Source organism: Danio rerio, chromosome 21 (genome assembly GCF_052040795.2).
Source record: "Danio rerio strain M-AB ecotype USA chromosome 21, GRCz13ab, whole genome shotgun sequence".
Taxonomy (NCBI): Eukaryota; Metazoa; Chordata; class Actinopteri; order Cypriniformes; family Danionidae; genus Danio; species Danio rerio.
Window position 1 is genome coordinate 41,783,339 of NC_141041.1, and position 18,307 is coordinate 41,801,645.

At 38.4% G+C, this 18,307-nt stretch overlaps 2 protein-coding genes across 2 annotated transcripts in view; one reads left to right on the forward strand and one right to left on the reverse strand.

Moving 5' to 3' along the window:
- Nucleotides 1–18,307, forward strand: part of grk6 (G protein-coupled receptor kinase 6) — a 119,421-nt gene that overhangs the window by 30,041 nt on the left and 71,073 nt on the right.
- Nucleotides 4,629–12,668, reverse strand: LOC147838935 (uncharacterized). Its single transcript, XM_087301742.1, has 2 exons — nucleotides 12,555–12,668; nucleotides 4,629–12,010 (listed from the first exon to the last, which is right to left on the reverse strand). Exon 2 carries the CDS (start codon nucleotides 9,190–9,192, stop codon nucleotides 5,614–5,616), a length of 3,579 nt encoding a protein of 1,192 aa, XP_087157868.1. The 5' UTR covers nucleotides 9,193–12,010; nucleotides 12,555–12,668; the 3' UTR covers nucleotides 4,629–5,613.

Below are 18,307 nucleotides of genomic sequence, written 5' to 3' on the forward strand. Positions count from 1 at the left end.
ATATTCTAAAGAATGTTGGAAACCATCAGCCATTGACAACCATAGTAGGAACAACAAAAATAGAATCAATAGACTTCTGCTAAGAAAAAAACTCAAATAGGTTTAGAACAATTGGAGTGAATCATGACAGAGTTATGATTCTGGGGGAGTGTGTGTGCTGCTGTGTGCTGCTGTGTGTTAGCAGCTCAGTTTGTGCACTCCTGCCACCGTCTGAGGAACCCACAATGATCCGCTCCACTGTCTCCAACACACAACTGGAACTCTTTACTCGTGGACTTACTAATTTTATCACTGTCATTACCTTTATCCTGTTTCACAAATTACCATTAATCTATTTTTTTTTATTAATATTTTTAGTTTCACTGATATATTGTTATTTTTATTAATCTATTTTAATTTTTTTTTTACATTTCTTTTCTTTATTTCTATATTATATTTTATGTTCATATTTGTTTGCACTACTGCCCTTTTTGCACTGTCTTGTCTGTACGCAGCGACGCTGCACTGCTTTGGCAATACGAATGTACAGTTATTTGTCATGCCAATAAAGCACCTAAAATGTGAATGTTATCATTTTTAGGTGAACTATCCCTTTAATATGAATTTATTTCCTAAAAATCAAGCATCAAATCATTCATATCTGAGATTCTCAAATGACAGTCTACTTATCTAGTGCCTTGTAAATGAAAATGTTGCATTATTTGCAAGTAAAGCTGTTTGCACATGTGGGTGCTTGTCTTAATCTTGATGTTGGCATGGTGGGAGTTTCACTCACTTGTTTTTGGCAATCAAGGTGTCACACATATGCCGGAACAAGCACACACACACATACTGTACTGTACATTCACACACTTTCCCATCTTCTATTGTCTGTCTAACCCCTTCTGAGGAAACACATTAGCTAATCTCTTTTGCTATCACAGTAATGGCTATACAGTATTGCTTACACTTCTGTAGTTATAATGTAAACCGGGATGTTAAGAATGTAGGTTCGCCACAGAGTTTCATGTCTTTGTCAGCAACTAAGTGCACCGAGTAAGTGTGTGACTTTTGTAGAGGAAACTGTGGCTGGGGCAGAAAGAGGAAGTTAACTGTCATTTTTTTATGTTAGTCACTTAACCATCCTAAAGATGTAAAAAAAAAGTGAGTTGTGCAGTTAATGTCTTTGATTTCACACTGCTAATGTGACCTAGATACGTTTTGCAGATGCATTGAGACTTAAAACTGTCTTTATTTACAGATACGTTCCTTGTGGCAAACGTTTGCTGAATCATTTTCATTTAGAAATAGCATATTCTTACCAAATCTAGTGTTGAAATATGTTTTTCACCCCTGCGCCTCCCAAACTGTTGGTTCATTTTGAACGGAAATGCCATTCAAAGAGGTCTGAGTTGACAAAAACCAAAACTTGCTTTGATTGTTAGGGTCGTGATATTGGTCTTCCGCCACTGTTCGTTTGTTATTTGGCTACTTGGTTGTAAAGAAGTACAACATGCTGCAGGATGGTTGTGGAAGAAACTTGCATTGTTTCACAATCGCTCTTAACTTCCTTATCATTGCTGATTTGATCTCGAGTGTGAGCGGTGCCAGGGAAACGTGGTATTTCATTTTGTTCTCACAACCTAAATCTCTTAGATTTCTAAATAACTAAATAACTTTAGTAAATAAATAAAGACAATCTGATAGAAGCAGGAGATGGCATTTTGAAAATGTGAATGTTGTCAATTGGGAGCTCACAGAGACCTGAGTTCGATTCCTGGCTCAAGGTCTTTTTTCGTTACTTCCCTTTTCTCAGTTCCCAGTTCATTTCTATCTCCTTCCAACAATATTATAATATAAAATAAGATACTGAAAGATAAGTGAAGCTGCACTATAAATTTAGTTACAGCTAAAGGATTTTTATACAGGAAAGTGTCTGCAGCTTTATTTGGTGCATATTTCTGGTTTTGCAAAGCACTGAGTGCAGTGTTGCTATAGTAGTAACTAAATTATAAGAAATTATGTGGATAAAATATTACAAGTAGGATAGAATATTTATTTAAAAATTTATTGAAAATATACATTTTATTATTAGTAGTATGACAACCATAGCCAGCCCTCTTTATAAACGAACTAAGCGGCTGCTTAGGGCCCCGCCGCCACTAGGGGGCCCCCACAACTTTGCTTTATTGTCTGCTGTTATTGACCTTATTCTCCGCCGATGAGTGGGCGCTGCCATTTGAATCTTTTTGGCTCGAGACTTCCGGTCTCATTCACTTCCATTCATTTTTAGACATTACAAACTGCTCATTACGCTGCTTGATGTTGCAATTTGACAATTCCTTGTTATATTATTCTACTTGGTCTGTGTAGTCATGCAAACATTTGTTTGTAGAGCAAGTAGTTTGACTGTTTTCTGCCGTTTATTATTCCTAGTCATTTCTCCCATAGGCTACTGAATCGGAAGTTCTAAGACAATTGCGAAAACAGGCGCACTTCCGCATTTTAGAATAAGGTCAATATAACTGATTTGTTTTAGAAACTGGACCGCGAAAATGAAACGAAATTAACGTTCTTCTTCAGACATAGAAAAACTGAGGGGGAAAATTACAACGATATATATATATATATATATATATATATATATATATATATATATATATATATATATCGTTGTTACTTTTTATATATACATATGTGTGTGTGTGTGTGTGTGTGTGTGTGTGTGTGTATGTATATATATATATATATATATATATATATATATATATATATATATATATATATCGTTGTAATAACCTCAGTTTTCCTAAGTCTGAAGAAGAACGTTAATTTCGTTTCATTTTCACGGACCAGTTTCTAAAACAAATCAGGTATATAACAGCAGACAATGAAGCAAAGTTGTGGGGGCCCCCATATATATATATATATATATATACTAGGGATGTAACAATATCAGAATTTCACAGTACGGTAATACCTCGGTATGAATAGCACGGTACGGTATTTATGGAATCATTTACAGGAAAAACAAAACTAATGAAAATACTACAAAAAAGGGCCAAAAGTGTCAATGAGATACAAATTACCCATCTATCTGTAAGCTTTAAAACAGGAACTTCAATTTTTAAATTTTAATAACAAAAAATTATTAAACCATGTAAAAAAATAAAGTTTCAATTTAGTATTGTTGAAAACTCATCACATTAAACATTTAATAACTCACTCACTCACTTAGATAGAGATGGGTTTTAAGGAAAATTATCATATAAATATAATCTGGTAAAAGCTGGTATCTCTGGGCATTTACAATGTCCCCTGCAACAGAAAAAACCCTCTCATTTGGGACTGAGGTTTCTGGGACAGAGATATGACTTGGCCCAGGTTGACAGCAGTGGGTAACGTTGTGCATTGTCTTTCCCCCACTTGAGAGGACAAGCCATGAGTGAGATAGAGGTCTCTTTGCGGTACATCCGGCACTTTATATTTGGTGATTGCACTGTATTGACGTTGACGAGTTGAAACCAAAACAAAAAAACAAAAAAACGAACCCAACAAGATTCATTTATTCGACTCTTAGTCAATATATAATTAAAGGATCAATAGGTTTAACCTGGGTGAACTTTCCGATGTAATCCTCAGCTGGATGTTTTCATTCACTTAGAGCTGTGTTACACACTGCATAAAAGCTCATTTTCAAAAACCCATAATAAGGACTCTTTAAAAGTTTAGTTAAGATGGATTGCTGGTGATTGGGTGGGTGTTTGCCCAACTAGTAGCTTTACACAGACATGGGAAAATTAAGACTCGTTTAAAATGATTTAAGACCTACAACATAATTCAAACTTTAAGGCCTAAAATTATGTTTTTGAATTGAAGACTTTTTAAGACCCCAAATACACTCTTCAAAAAGCATTTTATAGACAAGTAAAAAATTTTGTTTTAAAAAAATATATATTTTGCTGTAAGATTAGAAAATTCAACTCTTATAAATGTATCTAATATATACAAAAATATGTATTATTTCTTTAAAACACTAAGTGTGCTCTAATAAATGCGACAGAACAAAGTAAATAGGTTCACTTTTGATTTATCGCTAAAACTCTTCGTAGACAAATGACCACTTCTTCCAACTAATAATGGTAATTCATGGTATTTTGTTTATTAGGGTTGTTTGAAATTGGAATTATTTAGGAACAGACTTGTCCGTAAGGAACAGTTTGATATAACACTTCTGACAGAGTGGGGAAAATGAAACCCACTGATCTTCAGCTTCCCTTGAAGCAATGTGGCAAGAAATGACGTGTAAACATTGAAAAAAGATGAAGAGGGATATTATTAAATAAGAACATTAAATGGGATGAGACGCTGCCGGGCATGGACGATTTAAAATAACCAGAGATGCCCAAAGTGATCCTTTATGTCTTGAGCTCTTTCAGGCATTTATTTGACCATTTTCAATGTTTACATTGTTCGAGCCTCTATTTGTGTTAAAGTTCCTTCCTCAGACACCCCAGGCGAAGCCAGCATGATTCTTATTACACTTTCAGAGACACCACAGTTACATGAGACAAGGAAGTATTGTCAAGCTATTCTCTTATGCACAAGTTTTCCCGCTTGAAAGGAAGACGCATCATCAAGGGAGTTTTAACTGGATTCCACTCATCCATTTATTGCATCATAAATGCAGCAGAAAGGCAGGTAAAAAGTATAACGGTGGAAAGTTGAAAGTAGAAAGTTGAAAGGTGAAAAACCTTTAAAATAAACAAAAATACAAGATATGTAATTAAATTGCAAATAAACATATATATATATACAAACATTTGTGAATTTTGTCTGATTTTCCATACAGTATTTTCAAGTATTATACTGAATTATCACTTGTTAAAGCACAATCAACAGTACAGTTTAATATACTGAACTTAAATATTTAGTTTTAAGACACATAAATGAAATGCGATTAATTTTGCTACTGCAGCAATCAGCTTATGTGCACGTGATCTGCTCATGCATGCATATGAATCACGGAGGAAAATTAACATCTTAACGTCAGTCAGACAACACTCAAATGATGATTAAAATAACCAAAACTATACATTTCTGCTTCATAACATCTTCTAGTTTGCAAATAACTATTTGTATCTTGAAATAATTAAGCAGCGGGCAGATAAGCACTAAAGGAGCAACTTTTTCCTCTGTGCCGAACTTGAACTCAGATGCTGCTTCACGGTTGATTTGCCCTCAAATACTGACATGACAGTCACGATTTTCATGCAATAACCAAAGTAAAGTTCTCACCGGCTGCCACTCCGGGACTTGATGATGGTTTTTTAACTGTTGTGCACTTTCTTTCTCAATTTTGGCGGAGATTCGGCTTTGGCGGAGGTTTCGTTTTGGCGGAGATTCTGTTCTGGTTAGGTTTCAGTTTCCTTTTTCCTTACGTGAATGCCGAACTACTGCATGTCCTTCCGCCTCTCCCTCCGACTGGCGGATGGATTTTTTTTTTCTCCTTCTATATTAGTTTGACTTGACACCTCCCACTCGATTTTCTTGGGATAAAGAGGAAATCGCATCTCTTTGAAGGCAAACTGTTTAGTTCGATTACTTTTAGCTTTCAAAAGGATGTTCTCTGAATTATTTACTCTTTTGTTCCTCTGCAGGAAGTAGAACAACTAGCCGTCTGACATCTCTGTGAAGGACAGTACTCGGGATCTTCTCTCGACCGATTTTGGACTCCGAAGAATTTGCCCTTGCTTTAGATGGTTTTGTGATCAGAACAGGGTAACTTGGGAATGTTCTTATATTTACATCTCTTACGACACCTTTACTGTCTGGATTGACACTGATTACTCTGCCAAGCTTGAATTGTCCTCTGAGTGCATTCTGATCTGCGATCCAGACAATATCCCCAATTGCGACATTCCTGTGTGTGGTGTGCCACTTGCTCCTTATGAACAAATTAGGACCTGCAAGCTGGCTCCAACGTTCCCAAAACTTATTTACCAATGACTGCATTGCTTGGAGTCTTTTGAAGGGATAGCTGAAAAAGTCAAAAGTTTTAATGTCAAAACTTTGAGACGCTCGTCCGAGCAATAGCGAATTTGGCGTTACATATTGAATGCAGCCTTCCTGATTTTGTGCCCTGGCATCGATTGGTCGCTCAATAGCAAGATTAGCTGCTATTTGAAGGGCTGTATTCATTTCACTGTATGTGAGGGTGGACTCCCCTCCGCAGTTTTGGAGTGCCCTCTTGATAATGCGCACTGCAGCTTCAGCAGCTCCATTTCTATGTGGGGAATCAGCTGGGTGAATCTTCCAGATCCACTCAGTTCCATGTTTTACTGCTGTTTCCTCCAGGGTAGATTTGTCAATTCCCTCCAGGAATTGGTACAGATCTTGCAAAACTTGTCTTGCTCCAATGAAATTGGTACCAGGATCTGAAAAAATCTTTCTGGGATAGCCTCTAATTGCAGCAAATCTTTGAAAGGCCAGTAAGAAACCTTCGGTTGACTGAGAGTTAACCAGTTCTGTATGGATTGCCCTGCTCGACATACAACAAAAAACAACACCCCAGACCTTCAGCAAGACTCTTTTCTTGACATCATCTTTCACATGGTAAGGTCCGAAAAGATCCAATGCTGTGAACTCGAAAGGTGCAGCTGGTTGGGTTCTTTCTAAAGGAAGATCACCCATTACTTGCTGACACTTTTTTGCTTTGTTCTTCCTACATTGTACACAGCTGTCCACAACTTTTTGTGCTATTCTTCTGCCTTTTAATACCCAGGCTCTCCTTCGCATTCTAAGCAGAGTCTCAGCCAAGCCTCCGTGGCTCTCCTTGTGAGATTCTTGAGCTAGTAATGTGGAAATCCATGAATTGGAAGGAAGAATTGGAACACTCAGCTGATCATCTTGAAAGACCTGCACCCTGCCACCGCAGACCAACAATCCAGAGTCTGGATCTTTAAAGACAACTAACCTCTCTTTAGTGGTGTTTGGAAAGGTCACCCCATCCTGCTCAGCAAGAAAAATATCTCGTAGAGCATCTTCTCTTTCTCTTACTGAAATGGTTCCTAATGACAAGACTGCCTCCCACTTTGGTTTATTTACAGTCCGTTTTTTGCCGAGAAACTTCTTTGCAGCTCTCCAAACCCATGCTATTGTTTTAACCAGTCGTGACAGGTCACTGAACCGCTTTATGTCACACAAGTTCAGGACAGCTAAGCCTGCTGGTGGTCTTTTTTGTTCCGCTCGAACTAGGTTGGGGCTCTCAATTGGTTTCGACTCCATAGTCGGCTCCATTTGCTTTGTTTTTGACCTTGTCAATACAGCTGCAAACGCTTTCTTTTGAAGTTTGTTAATGCTTTCTCGGGCAGTGATAGCTAAGTCTTTAGCTGACTTGATTGGCCATTCATCTACTGGTAAGCTCAGGAATCTTGGCCCATTTTGCCACTCTGAACTTTCATCGAGATTTTGAGGGCTAGCTCCTCTAGTTATCACATCAGCAATGTTTTGTGGGCCTGGTATCCACCACCACTCTTGCGCTTTTGTGATTCCTTGTATCTCCCCGATCCGATTGGCGAAGAATGTTTTGTAGCCATAGCTTTCACGTTGTATAGCACCAAGTACTGTTTGGCTATCAACTAAATGGAACCACCTCTCCACTTGAATTCGGCTGTGCTGCTCAAAGTACTTTCGCAAACGTGAGGCGAACACAGCTCCGCACACCTCTGCCTTGATAGCATCTCCTTTTTGGTCTAAAGGAGTCAGCTTAGCTTTGGACTCCACAAGCCTGATTACTGGGCCCTGTTTTGAGTCCCATCTCAAGTACATTACAGCACCATAAGTGTTTTCACTTCCGTCAGAAAAGGTTATCGCCCAGGGGTGTCCTTCAAATTCTGGAGGTGTTATGGCTCTTGTGAATTTAATTTGGCCTAGTTGGATGTATTCCTCAAAGAGTTTGATAGCATCTTCTCTAAGGTCATCTGAGAGAGCAACATCCCAAGTTTCATTGACTTGAAGTCTTGTATTCTTTGCTTCTTGAAAAGCTCTGCGAACCAGAATTGCTCCCTTTTGTTTGGCTGGAGTCACTAAGCCTACTGGATCATATACCCCTGATACCTGACTCAAGAGCTCTCTTCTTGTCAGTGGATTTGGTGTTTGGGCTCTAACTTGCTCCTGTGTTAGGTTTTTTCCCAGTCTAATTTTCTTTTTTCTTTTTGAAAAATTGATGGATGTCATCACATACAACTTGTCGTCTTCCACAGAATAGCCTAGGCCAAGTGCTTTGTTGTCATCATCAAGCAATTGGTTTGGCAGAACCATAACCTTTTCCTTTATCTTACAGCACTTATCATCAGACTTTTCCCTCCCACTTTGACCTGAGAAGACCCATGGTTTCAGATGAAATCCTCCAGCTTTCAAGATCAACTCTGTGTTTGCCACAATGGACTGTAGCTGGTCAAGGTCATTGTGAGATGTAAGAATATCATCAACATAGCTGTCATGTTGGATTACCCGTCGTTCCTCTTCAAGGTGAGCAAAGGATGGCAAATTAGCAGTTTCACGCATTGCCAGTTGCGCAATGCACCCTGCTGGTTTGTCTCCAATATTGACTCTTGTGATTGCGTATTCTCCAAGCTCCTCATTCTCAGTGTCTCGCCAAAGGAATCTGTGCAAATGTACTTCTTGGTCCTCCAACCAAACGGAGTTGTACATTTTCTTAATATCCCCCAATGCAGCATACACTCCACTTCTGAATCTCAGCAGAACAGCACGTATCTGGTTTAGAACGTCTGGTCCTTTAATTAACAGGTCATTCATGCTGACATCTCTAAATCTTTGGCTGCTATTCCAAACGAGTCTCACTGGGGTTGTGACTGAGTGAGGGTTTGGAGCGATGAGATGACTCACGTACCATACAGGTCCAGCCCAATTAGCAATTGAACTTTCAGGTAGCTTAACTGCAGCCCCTCTGTCAAGCATGTCTTTCACTTGGGCACTATAAGCTGTTTTCCACTGAGGATCTTTGGCCAACTGCTTCTCTGTACGCAGAAATGTAGCCTCAACTGCACGCCTGTTGTCTGGTAAGGAAGTTGGGTCCTGTATCCAAGGATATTTAGCATGCCAATGTGGCTCATTGCTGTGTTTGTCCTCCATGACATAAGTGAGACCTTCTTTTACTAACTCCAGCTCCCTCTCCTCAGCAAGAGACATTTCTTTTCCACCAGGCTGACAATTCCCGCAGCGACAACCCCCACACTTTGGCTCACATGCTGCACCAATGGAATCCCACTTCCACCATTCAAGAAAGTCTCGAGTACTGGTTGAGACGCTTGATTCATGGAGTCTGGCTAGTGGTTTGTTTGGTGGACTGTATTCAGTTACTTACTCATATTTAACAGCAGCCAATCTCATTGATCGTGCAAAATGAGTCTTGGACCGGTAGGCAGATACAGTCACATCTTCGAAAAGCTCAGGATGAGTTCCTCCAATCGTCTTTCCAAGTGGACCATCCCACAATACCAGGTCTCCAACAATTCTGATCCTCTGTGGAGCCAACTGTCCTTCCCGATGGCTTATAAGCAGGTCGACTACTTTTGGCCTTGCAAGTTCGGCAAGAGGTATGTCTGGAAACAATTTTTTCAGTTGGTTTGGTTGCACTGTGTTATTAATTTCAGCGATGCTTTCCAACCCATAGCACGCCAATTGGTGGGACTTGAAGGTTCCCTGGGAGGTTCTCACCCTTATTTTCAGAAGATAACGTTTAGTCTTCATCCGAACCTTCATGCCTCCAACTCCATGGATTACAAGAGTTATCTTTTCTCCTTTTAGGTTCAGACGATCAGCAGCGCTGTGCGTTATGTAATTAGTGTCTGATGCCAAATCAATTAATGTCCCAATCTTTTGACCAGCATTGGCTGTCACATTTAGAAGCATCATGATTACAGGCAATTCTAGCAGTCCACTTTGTGCTAGTAAACCTGGCTTTTCCTTTGTCACATTGAACACTCTTGCTGTAGTGTTTGAGAACACATTTCTACACTGCTGTGCTAATTCTGGTGAAAGTCTGCTGAGAAAATCTTGCTGATCTCTAGTGTAGTCTTTTACACATTTCTCCGTTTTCGGACAAAGTTTGCTCTTTTTCTGGTCAGCACGTTTCTCCTCTCTTTTAGCATTAGGGCATAAATAGTAGTGATGCTCAGGGACACCCTCATCTTCACAGTCTTGGCTTTTGCACAAGTAGTTTCGTTTGCAGAATGAATGCTGTTCATGGACCTCAAGACATTTTTTACAAGCTCCGAGTGCACTTACTGCAGCCTTTTTATCTACTAATTTCGATGCCCGGAACTGCTTACAGAAGTAGAGTTTCCATTTATGCTTAGCATCACCACAGACTACACAACCAGCCTGGTCAGTGTTTGATTTTGTAGACTTTGTTTTTGCCCATTTTGGTTCATTTCGCACATCCTTTCTGTTAGGTTCTTCAAGTCTTAATTGTTCCAATTGCTCGTAGATGTTCTCTTGCTTTTTGAGGAAATCCAAAAGGTAGTCAAATCGATTATCTGGTGTGACTGCACTCTGTTGGGCAGATACGTGAATAAGCCATTCCTTTTTTAAACTTTCAGGAAGTTTTCCTTCTATCGACTTTGTTACCAGTGGGTTGTTTATGGCGCCAGTATTTCCAAGATCACTCAAATCTCCAAGTGCCTTTTCTACTTCTTGAATTAGTTCAACTATTTTTCGTGGTTGGTGACTTCTAATGGGAGGAATTTTTTGCAAGTCTTCCACTATTTCGATAGCAATTGCTGTCTTGTTGCCATAGCGATTTTCCAAGACACGGAAAATGTCATTAGCAGAATTATAAGTGGTAAGGCGGAGTTCTCTTACAATCTTTTCTTCCAGACTGTCTAGTAACTGAACCTTTTTTACCTCCTTAGAGCCAGTGGGCTCACCCTGCTTTTGGAGTGCCTCCCAATCCTTCTTCCATCTGTGAAAATCTCTCTTGCTACCAGAGAACTTTGGTAGTGTTGCAGGTTTCAACTTGATTGTTGCTATGGGGTAAGTAGAAATCACTGGGACATGTGCTATATTCCTAGCCTCCTCAGCTTGTCTTGCTTGCATGAAATCAGCTTTCCTTGCCACTAACCTGGTAATGTTTGCTTCGAGTCCTCTTTGTCTCTGGCTGAAATCTCTCTCATCACCTGATGGGATGCACCGTTGCCATTTGCTGTACATCTCCTTTGCATTTTTTATCAGATTTTGAAGGTGACTAAGCATGAAATCGTATGCTTCATGATTTCCAGTTGGATCTACTGCTTCGACTCTATCACTCTCAGCTTCAGCAACCTGCAGTGCCGTGGACAGTTCAACATCCCCATATCTAGTCCATAACGTTTCATGAAGAAGAATTTTCACTTCATCCAGTTTTAACTCACAGTCGCTTGCAGTCTTCTCGAGGTCGTCTTTTTGCTGTTCTGTTAATTCAGCTGACTGGTCTGTATCCAGATTTGCCTCTATTTCTGCAATCATGCCTGCTTCAAGATCATCATTTACTTCCATGACTTTCTCTGCTTGTATTGTGAGTTTATTTAAACTGTCTTGAAGATCCATCTCTGTCATGTTTTTACAAGTTTTGAATATATTGTTGGCTAGACGTGTGAATGCCCTTTTTTCCACTGTCCTTTTTGCTTTTAGTTGTTCGAGTGACTTTCCTACCGCCTGCGTGGCCATTCTTCACAGTTATTCTTCAAATTGAATGTATTATCTTCTCACTTGCCTTTTTTGAGTCAAACAGGTTTCCAGTTTTCCTGGTTTCCCGTTTTTTCACTGTCCAGTTTTTCACTGGTCCCGGTTTTTCACTGTCAAGCTATTCTCTTATGCACAAGTTTTCCCGCTTGAAAGGAAGACGCATCATCAAGGGAGTTTTAACTGGATTCCACTCATCCATTTATTGCATCATAAATGCAGCAGAAAGGCAGGTAAAAAGTATAACGGTGGAAAGTTGAAAGTAGAAAGTTGAAAGGTGAAAAACCTTTAAAATAAACAAAAATACAAGATATGTAATTAAATTGCAAATAAACATATATATATATACAAACATTTGTGAATTTTGTCTGATTTTCCATACAGTATTTTCAAGTATTATACTGAATTATCACTTGTTAAAGCACAATCAACAGTACAGTTTAATATACTGAACTTAAATATTTAGTTTTAAGACACATAAATGAAATGCGATTAATTTTGCTACTGCAGCAATCAGCTTATGTGCACGTGATCTGCTCATGCATGCATATGAATCACGGAGGAAAATTAACATCTTAACGTCAGTCAGACAACACTCAAATGATGATTAAAATAACCAAAACTATACATTTCTGCTTCATAACATCTTCTAGTTTGCAAATAACTATTTGTATCTTGAAATAATTAAGCAGCGGGCAGATAAGCACTAAAGGAGCAACTTTTTCCTCTGTGCCGAACTTGAACTCAGATGCTGCTTCACGGTTGATTTGCCCTCAAATACTGACATGACAGTCACGATTTTCATGCAATAACCAAAGTAAAGTTCTCACCGGCTGCCACTCCGGGACTTGATGATGGTTTTTTAACTGTTGTGCACTTTCTTTCTCAATTTTGGCGGAGATTCGGCTTTGGCGGAGGTTTCGTTTTGGCGGAGATTCTGTTCTGGTTAGATTTCAGTTTCCTTTTTCCTTACGTGAATGCCGAACTACTGCATGTCCTTCCGCCTCTCCCTCCGACTGGCGGATGGATTTTTTTTTTCTCCTTCTATATTAGTTTGACTTGACAAGTATTCACAAAAGCTGAAATAGCTTTGGCCATAGCAATAAATAGAGCTGGGCGATTAATAGAAGGCAAATTTCATGTGCATTTTGTCAGTAAAGCCGGTGCTGTAGCAGTCGTCAATCTTCAGCATGTGCTTTTACATGGGACGGAGCAGCATTTACTACACAGAGTCATAGTTCATCTACAAGCTACACAATAAATCACATACAACAAAATCAAAGGTAATCATTCTGCAATAACAACAGCCATTTTGCGTAGCTTCAGAGCGGACTATAGCACTGTACATCTGAAAAAATGTCAAGATTCAACATTTGAAGTCTGGGTGAATTTAAAATTAACCATGTTTATTTTGCTAACCCATATTGTTGTTCTATAAAGTAAATAACAGATCTGTGCAAGATTATCCTCTAAAAGAAATGTTTGTTTTGGTAATCTACAATAAAAGTCTGACCATCTGGATCCATATTATTCTAAGCAGTGATGAAGGCATTATCATATACTTTATTATTAGGACAATTTTAAGACGAAAAACCTATATAAACCATATATTGTTATACAAAGTAAGTCTAAGTGGAAAAAATGAGCATTTCACAAGCAAACAGTTAACAGTTTTTTAACAGAAAACTGTTAAACAGAGCATCTACTGCGTGAGAATGAGAGATAATGGAACTACTTTCACTTTCACTCTTGGATAGGGAAATCTTTACACACAGACATCAATCAGTCTATAAATAAATACTTTTGTTTGTTAAGCGCAAATATTCATTTCAAAACTATTTCTAAATTCAGTTCTAATTTCCGGCAAACGAATAAATGAATAATAATAGCAAAATGTGCTCAAGAACCTGAGTTATATCCTAAAACACATGCTTTGCCCCATATGTTCTAAAACCTGACAGGTGGGCAAATCTAAGCTTGTTTTTAATAAAACAAATATAAATATGTATATAATAAATAATACTGCTAATAATAATAACATTATACAAAAGCAAATTGTTATGAATGAACCGAAAAAGCCTCCCGAGATGAAGAAGACATAAAAGCAGTGATTTTTCATATTTATGTAGGCTAGAAAATAATATGTTTTGTAATATTTTAATCCTTTATATTTATATTCTATATCTATTCTTATTATATAATATATATATCCTTAATATTTACATTTTTCATATGTAAAGATATTTGCCTATTGCTCTCTTGTGCGTATTAAGCAGTGTGTAAGCGAGGCGCAACTTTGCGTCGGAGTTTAGACCGGGTTAGTTTTGGTCTAATGAAAAATCTATTATAGATTCTCAAAATAGCAACGCGCCAGCGGTCCGCCTCAGAACGCCTTCCTTTTTAGACCAGAACGCCTATGAGCGCAAAAATGAGCGCTAATGCATTTGCTATTTAAACAGCGTAGCGCAACGCCTCAAAACGACTCCTGCACCAAGCTGAAACTACCAAAAGATTACTGCGCCACGCCTTGCGCCACACTGCGCCGGGTGTATGATAGGGCCCTAAATATTTAATATTCTTGTTTTTCTTTTAATCCCCTAGTCTTACATAGTCTAAGAATTTGTAAACAATAAAAAAACATTTCGGTTTTCAGGCAATGTCTCGTTTGTCTCCTATATATAAAAATCCTTCTATATCAGATGGAGCATTTGCATTATGGTTTAGAATAGGTAATGTAAATACTAATGCTCTCTTTCACGAGAACACTTTTGTAACCTTTTCCATATTTCTAAGAAAAATTCAGGCTCCCAAAAACTCACTTCACAAAAGTATTTGCAGACTCGAGAATTTATAAGAAATACATTTTCAAACTTCCCTCATCAACCTCTTAAACAAGAGATTCATCAAATCTTGGACATAAAAGTTTCCAAGGGTTTGAGTTAGAGTTTCCAACATATATAAGACAATTTTCTCATTTAACATAATGTCAGATTCTTTATCTTTGTTTAAAATAAAATTAGACAGATGCCGACAAGCTCCAGCTACCTTTTTCCATACCTTCTGGCTTTGCTCAGAGTTATACTCTTTTTATACATCAATCTTTAAATTAATCTGATATTTTTCTTCTAAAAATTGGACTGTGTCCTTTAGTGGATACAAGTCCTACAAATTTATCGATGTGTTCTTCGCAGTCAAATGTATAAGCCTTTTGCTTAATAATTGCCAAAAGAATTATACTACTGAACTGGAAAAACCCTTCTCCTCCCAACTACTTTCATTGGATGTATGACTTGTTGCAGTTCATTCAAATAGAGACAATTAGATATACCATTAATGGCCATACAGAGCATTTCTATACAGCTTGGCAACTTTTTCTGTTCTATTTAAAAAAAAAAAAAAGCTTAATATATATGAATATTTCAACCTTTTTCTTAAAACGCAAAATTACCCATTATGCTTGCGTGTATGCCATACCTGTTAACATTGGGATGTGAAAATAAGGGATATGCCCACCATAATAAGGGATTCCACCAACCCCACCTTTCAAAAAATCCCCAAATTACTAAATATGTTTATTTGGAGCTGTTTTGTTGTAAATAAACAGTTAAATGGTCAGTAATATGTTTTATTATTATTTACAAAATAAAAAATATATATACACATTAGGAACAAATACATTAGCAAACAGCTCAGCTTATTAAAATTAATAGCAATTATAATGAAATAGAATCAAGTTATACTAAGTATAACTATAATAAGTTTACTGTATAACTGACACATTCTGATTAAAGAGCAATGAATGAATCTCTTATTTATTTAGATTTTTTAGTTTGTTTACATTAAATAACAGGTGTCACTTTAAAAATGCACACATCTAAGGTTATAATGAAATTATTTGATTGCTTTCCTAACTTTTTATTCTCATTTAGGACGAAATTACTTGTGTTTGAAAAAAACTCACCAAGATCAACATCTTTAGATGCTATTATCAGTTACGTTTATATGTCTGTTTAAACAAGCACCCAAAACCAATGACTGTAAAAAATATGGACGACGCGACAGCCCTTTTTCCCATTGAACGCCTTGAGGGCAAAACGCCTGCTTGACGGGCACAAACTGTCGCAAAAGATTGCTGAAATTGGAGCCTTGACATGCGCAGAAGGACTGTCTGATGGAGCCAGAGGAGGAGCCGCGAAAATGAGCGGAGTCGAGCTTCCAACCAAACGCTTTATGTAAAATCAACCACGCCCCCCGAACTTCTCAGCATGCGTTTGCTGTCATATCAACACAAATGGATGTAATAAAGTTAACAAATATGAGGGTTTTATATATTCAATCGCGCCAGCTCCGGACCGCAGCGCATAACCTACTCGCGGCGTCGCGGGCTGATTCCGCCTCGCATGCGGCAGCGCCGGCTCGCTCGGCCGCAGCATCTGGCTCGATTGACTCGGGCTGGAATCGGGTAGTGAGTCCAGGCATCCGGAGTAGGTCCAGCAGAGGTAGTCAGTCTGAGCTCTAAGGGATAAGTCTCCGGCAGGCGAGAATCTAGCCGGAACTGTGTCTTGCTATCTGGGTGGTTAGGCGTGTATCAGCAAACTAATAAAGCCCGAAAAAAGCCCTGAACTTAGCGAATAAACAGTGTTCCACCAGGATCATGTATGTCAGAAACTGTAGTTTACTGCTGAACTCATTTTGTCATGGTAAAAAAACACAGAAATCGAATAATAACACTTCAGTCTCCTGCCGAAGCTCAGACGCGCTGCTTTGAGAAACTGTCAATCACAGCTGTCAATCACGATGACACGCCCAGCATTAAATTACTGCTAAAAACAAACTGTTTACAAAAATGAAGATCTGCACCTATTTCAGCACAATAACCAGTGCCTTAATCGACCAGAACCATCTTTCGGGACATTTTATTGCAAGTGTAATAATTTTGTTATTTGGGCTCAAGTCTCCTTCATTAACACGGAGGAGGTGGGCTTTATGACTTGTACTGCAGCCAGCCCCCAGGGGGCGATCTAACGGCCGAGACCTTCACTCAAACGCAGGCTTGCGGCACACTTGCCCAAAACCCAGACAGTCGCTCCGCTTCAAATCACGAGTGCAGAATCCGTTTGGGAAACAGCGTCTATTTATCACTATATAGCTCGTCAGCTGACAGTCATGTAGCGCTATATGACTCGCGCTGTTTTTATGTTTATTTCAAAGTGTTTTCACGCCTAAACAAAGCGAAAGCACAGACTCGCATTCAAAAGCAAAGGGTGACCCCTGGTGGTTCGGCTGTATGGGTTGTGTAAAGGCAGGCTCGACTCTTTAATGTTTATTTGCCACCCTTTAGAGAAAGACTGAAAATACGGGAGAAATACGGGAAAATACCTTTACGGGATGATAGCAGGATAGAACTGTAAAATATGGGGAAATCCCCGGAAAAACGGGACGGTTGACAGGTATGGTGTATGTGCATTGAGAATGCTAGGAACTTCCGGTCGGCATTTGATGCGTATAAACAGTCACATTTGGAGAGCTTTGAAACGATAGTTTTAATCTATTTTACCTGCTTTTATCATCTTGGAACTACTATTGTTGTCAGCACCACCACCTGGACAGATCATTTGAAAAAATGTGATCTAATTGGATGGAAAACAACTGCTGTGAGGCATTTTCTCCTCGTTGTCAGACAGCATCTTCTAACGTTTAAATAAAGCTTTGTCATCGCTAAAGTCAACAGTTTCTCTTTCGTTCAAATATATAGCCAGCCCAAACAAATGTAATTCACCCAAATGTTTGACACACACACATAGTCTACTGTACTGTGCCACTAACAAACTAATTTAATAATTGTGACAAAGGAATAATAAAATGACATTTTGAAATGATAGAAAAACACAAATCATGGTAAATACGACTCACTAAATGAAACATAATCGGCTCGCGATTAGAATGAACAGCAAATCAGCGAGCAGACTATCAGAAGCAGATTTTTATTGGTCATTTTTGTAAATTGTATGACTTGTATATATTGTGTGTTTGTGTGTGTGTGTGTGTGTGTTGACAGGTCGACATAGCTGACAGGTCGGGAACACACACACAAACACTGTAGTTCTGGCGGCAGACACGTGAAATAGGAGAACTCCGTAATCCACTCAAAACGATATTGAAACCCATTTTCGTAGCGCAAATTACCAGTTGTGATCGGTGTAAATGGAAGTTCTAAGCATTCTGCCGGAAGACGCTGGTCGCTATTGCGCCCTCTATGCAGAAGCCAAGAAAAAGGTCTATATATGCAGTTGAAGGCAGAATTATTAGACTCCCTGTTTATTTTTTTATCCCAATATAAACACATTTCTAAACTTAATAGTTTTAATAACTAATTTTTAATAATTTCTAATGATTTTTTTTTATCTTTGCCATGATGACAGTAAATAATATTTGACTAGATTGGTTTCAAGACACTTCTATACAGCTTAAAGTGACATTTAAAAACCTAACTAGGGTAATTAGGTTAACTAGGCAGGTTAGGGTAATTAGGCATTGTAATAAGTTTAATAGGGTAATAATGTTATAATAATGTTAGGGTAAT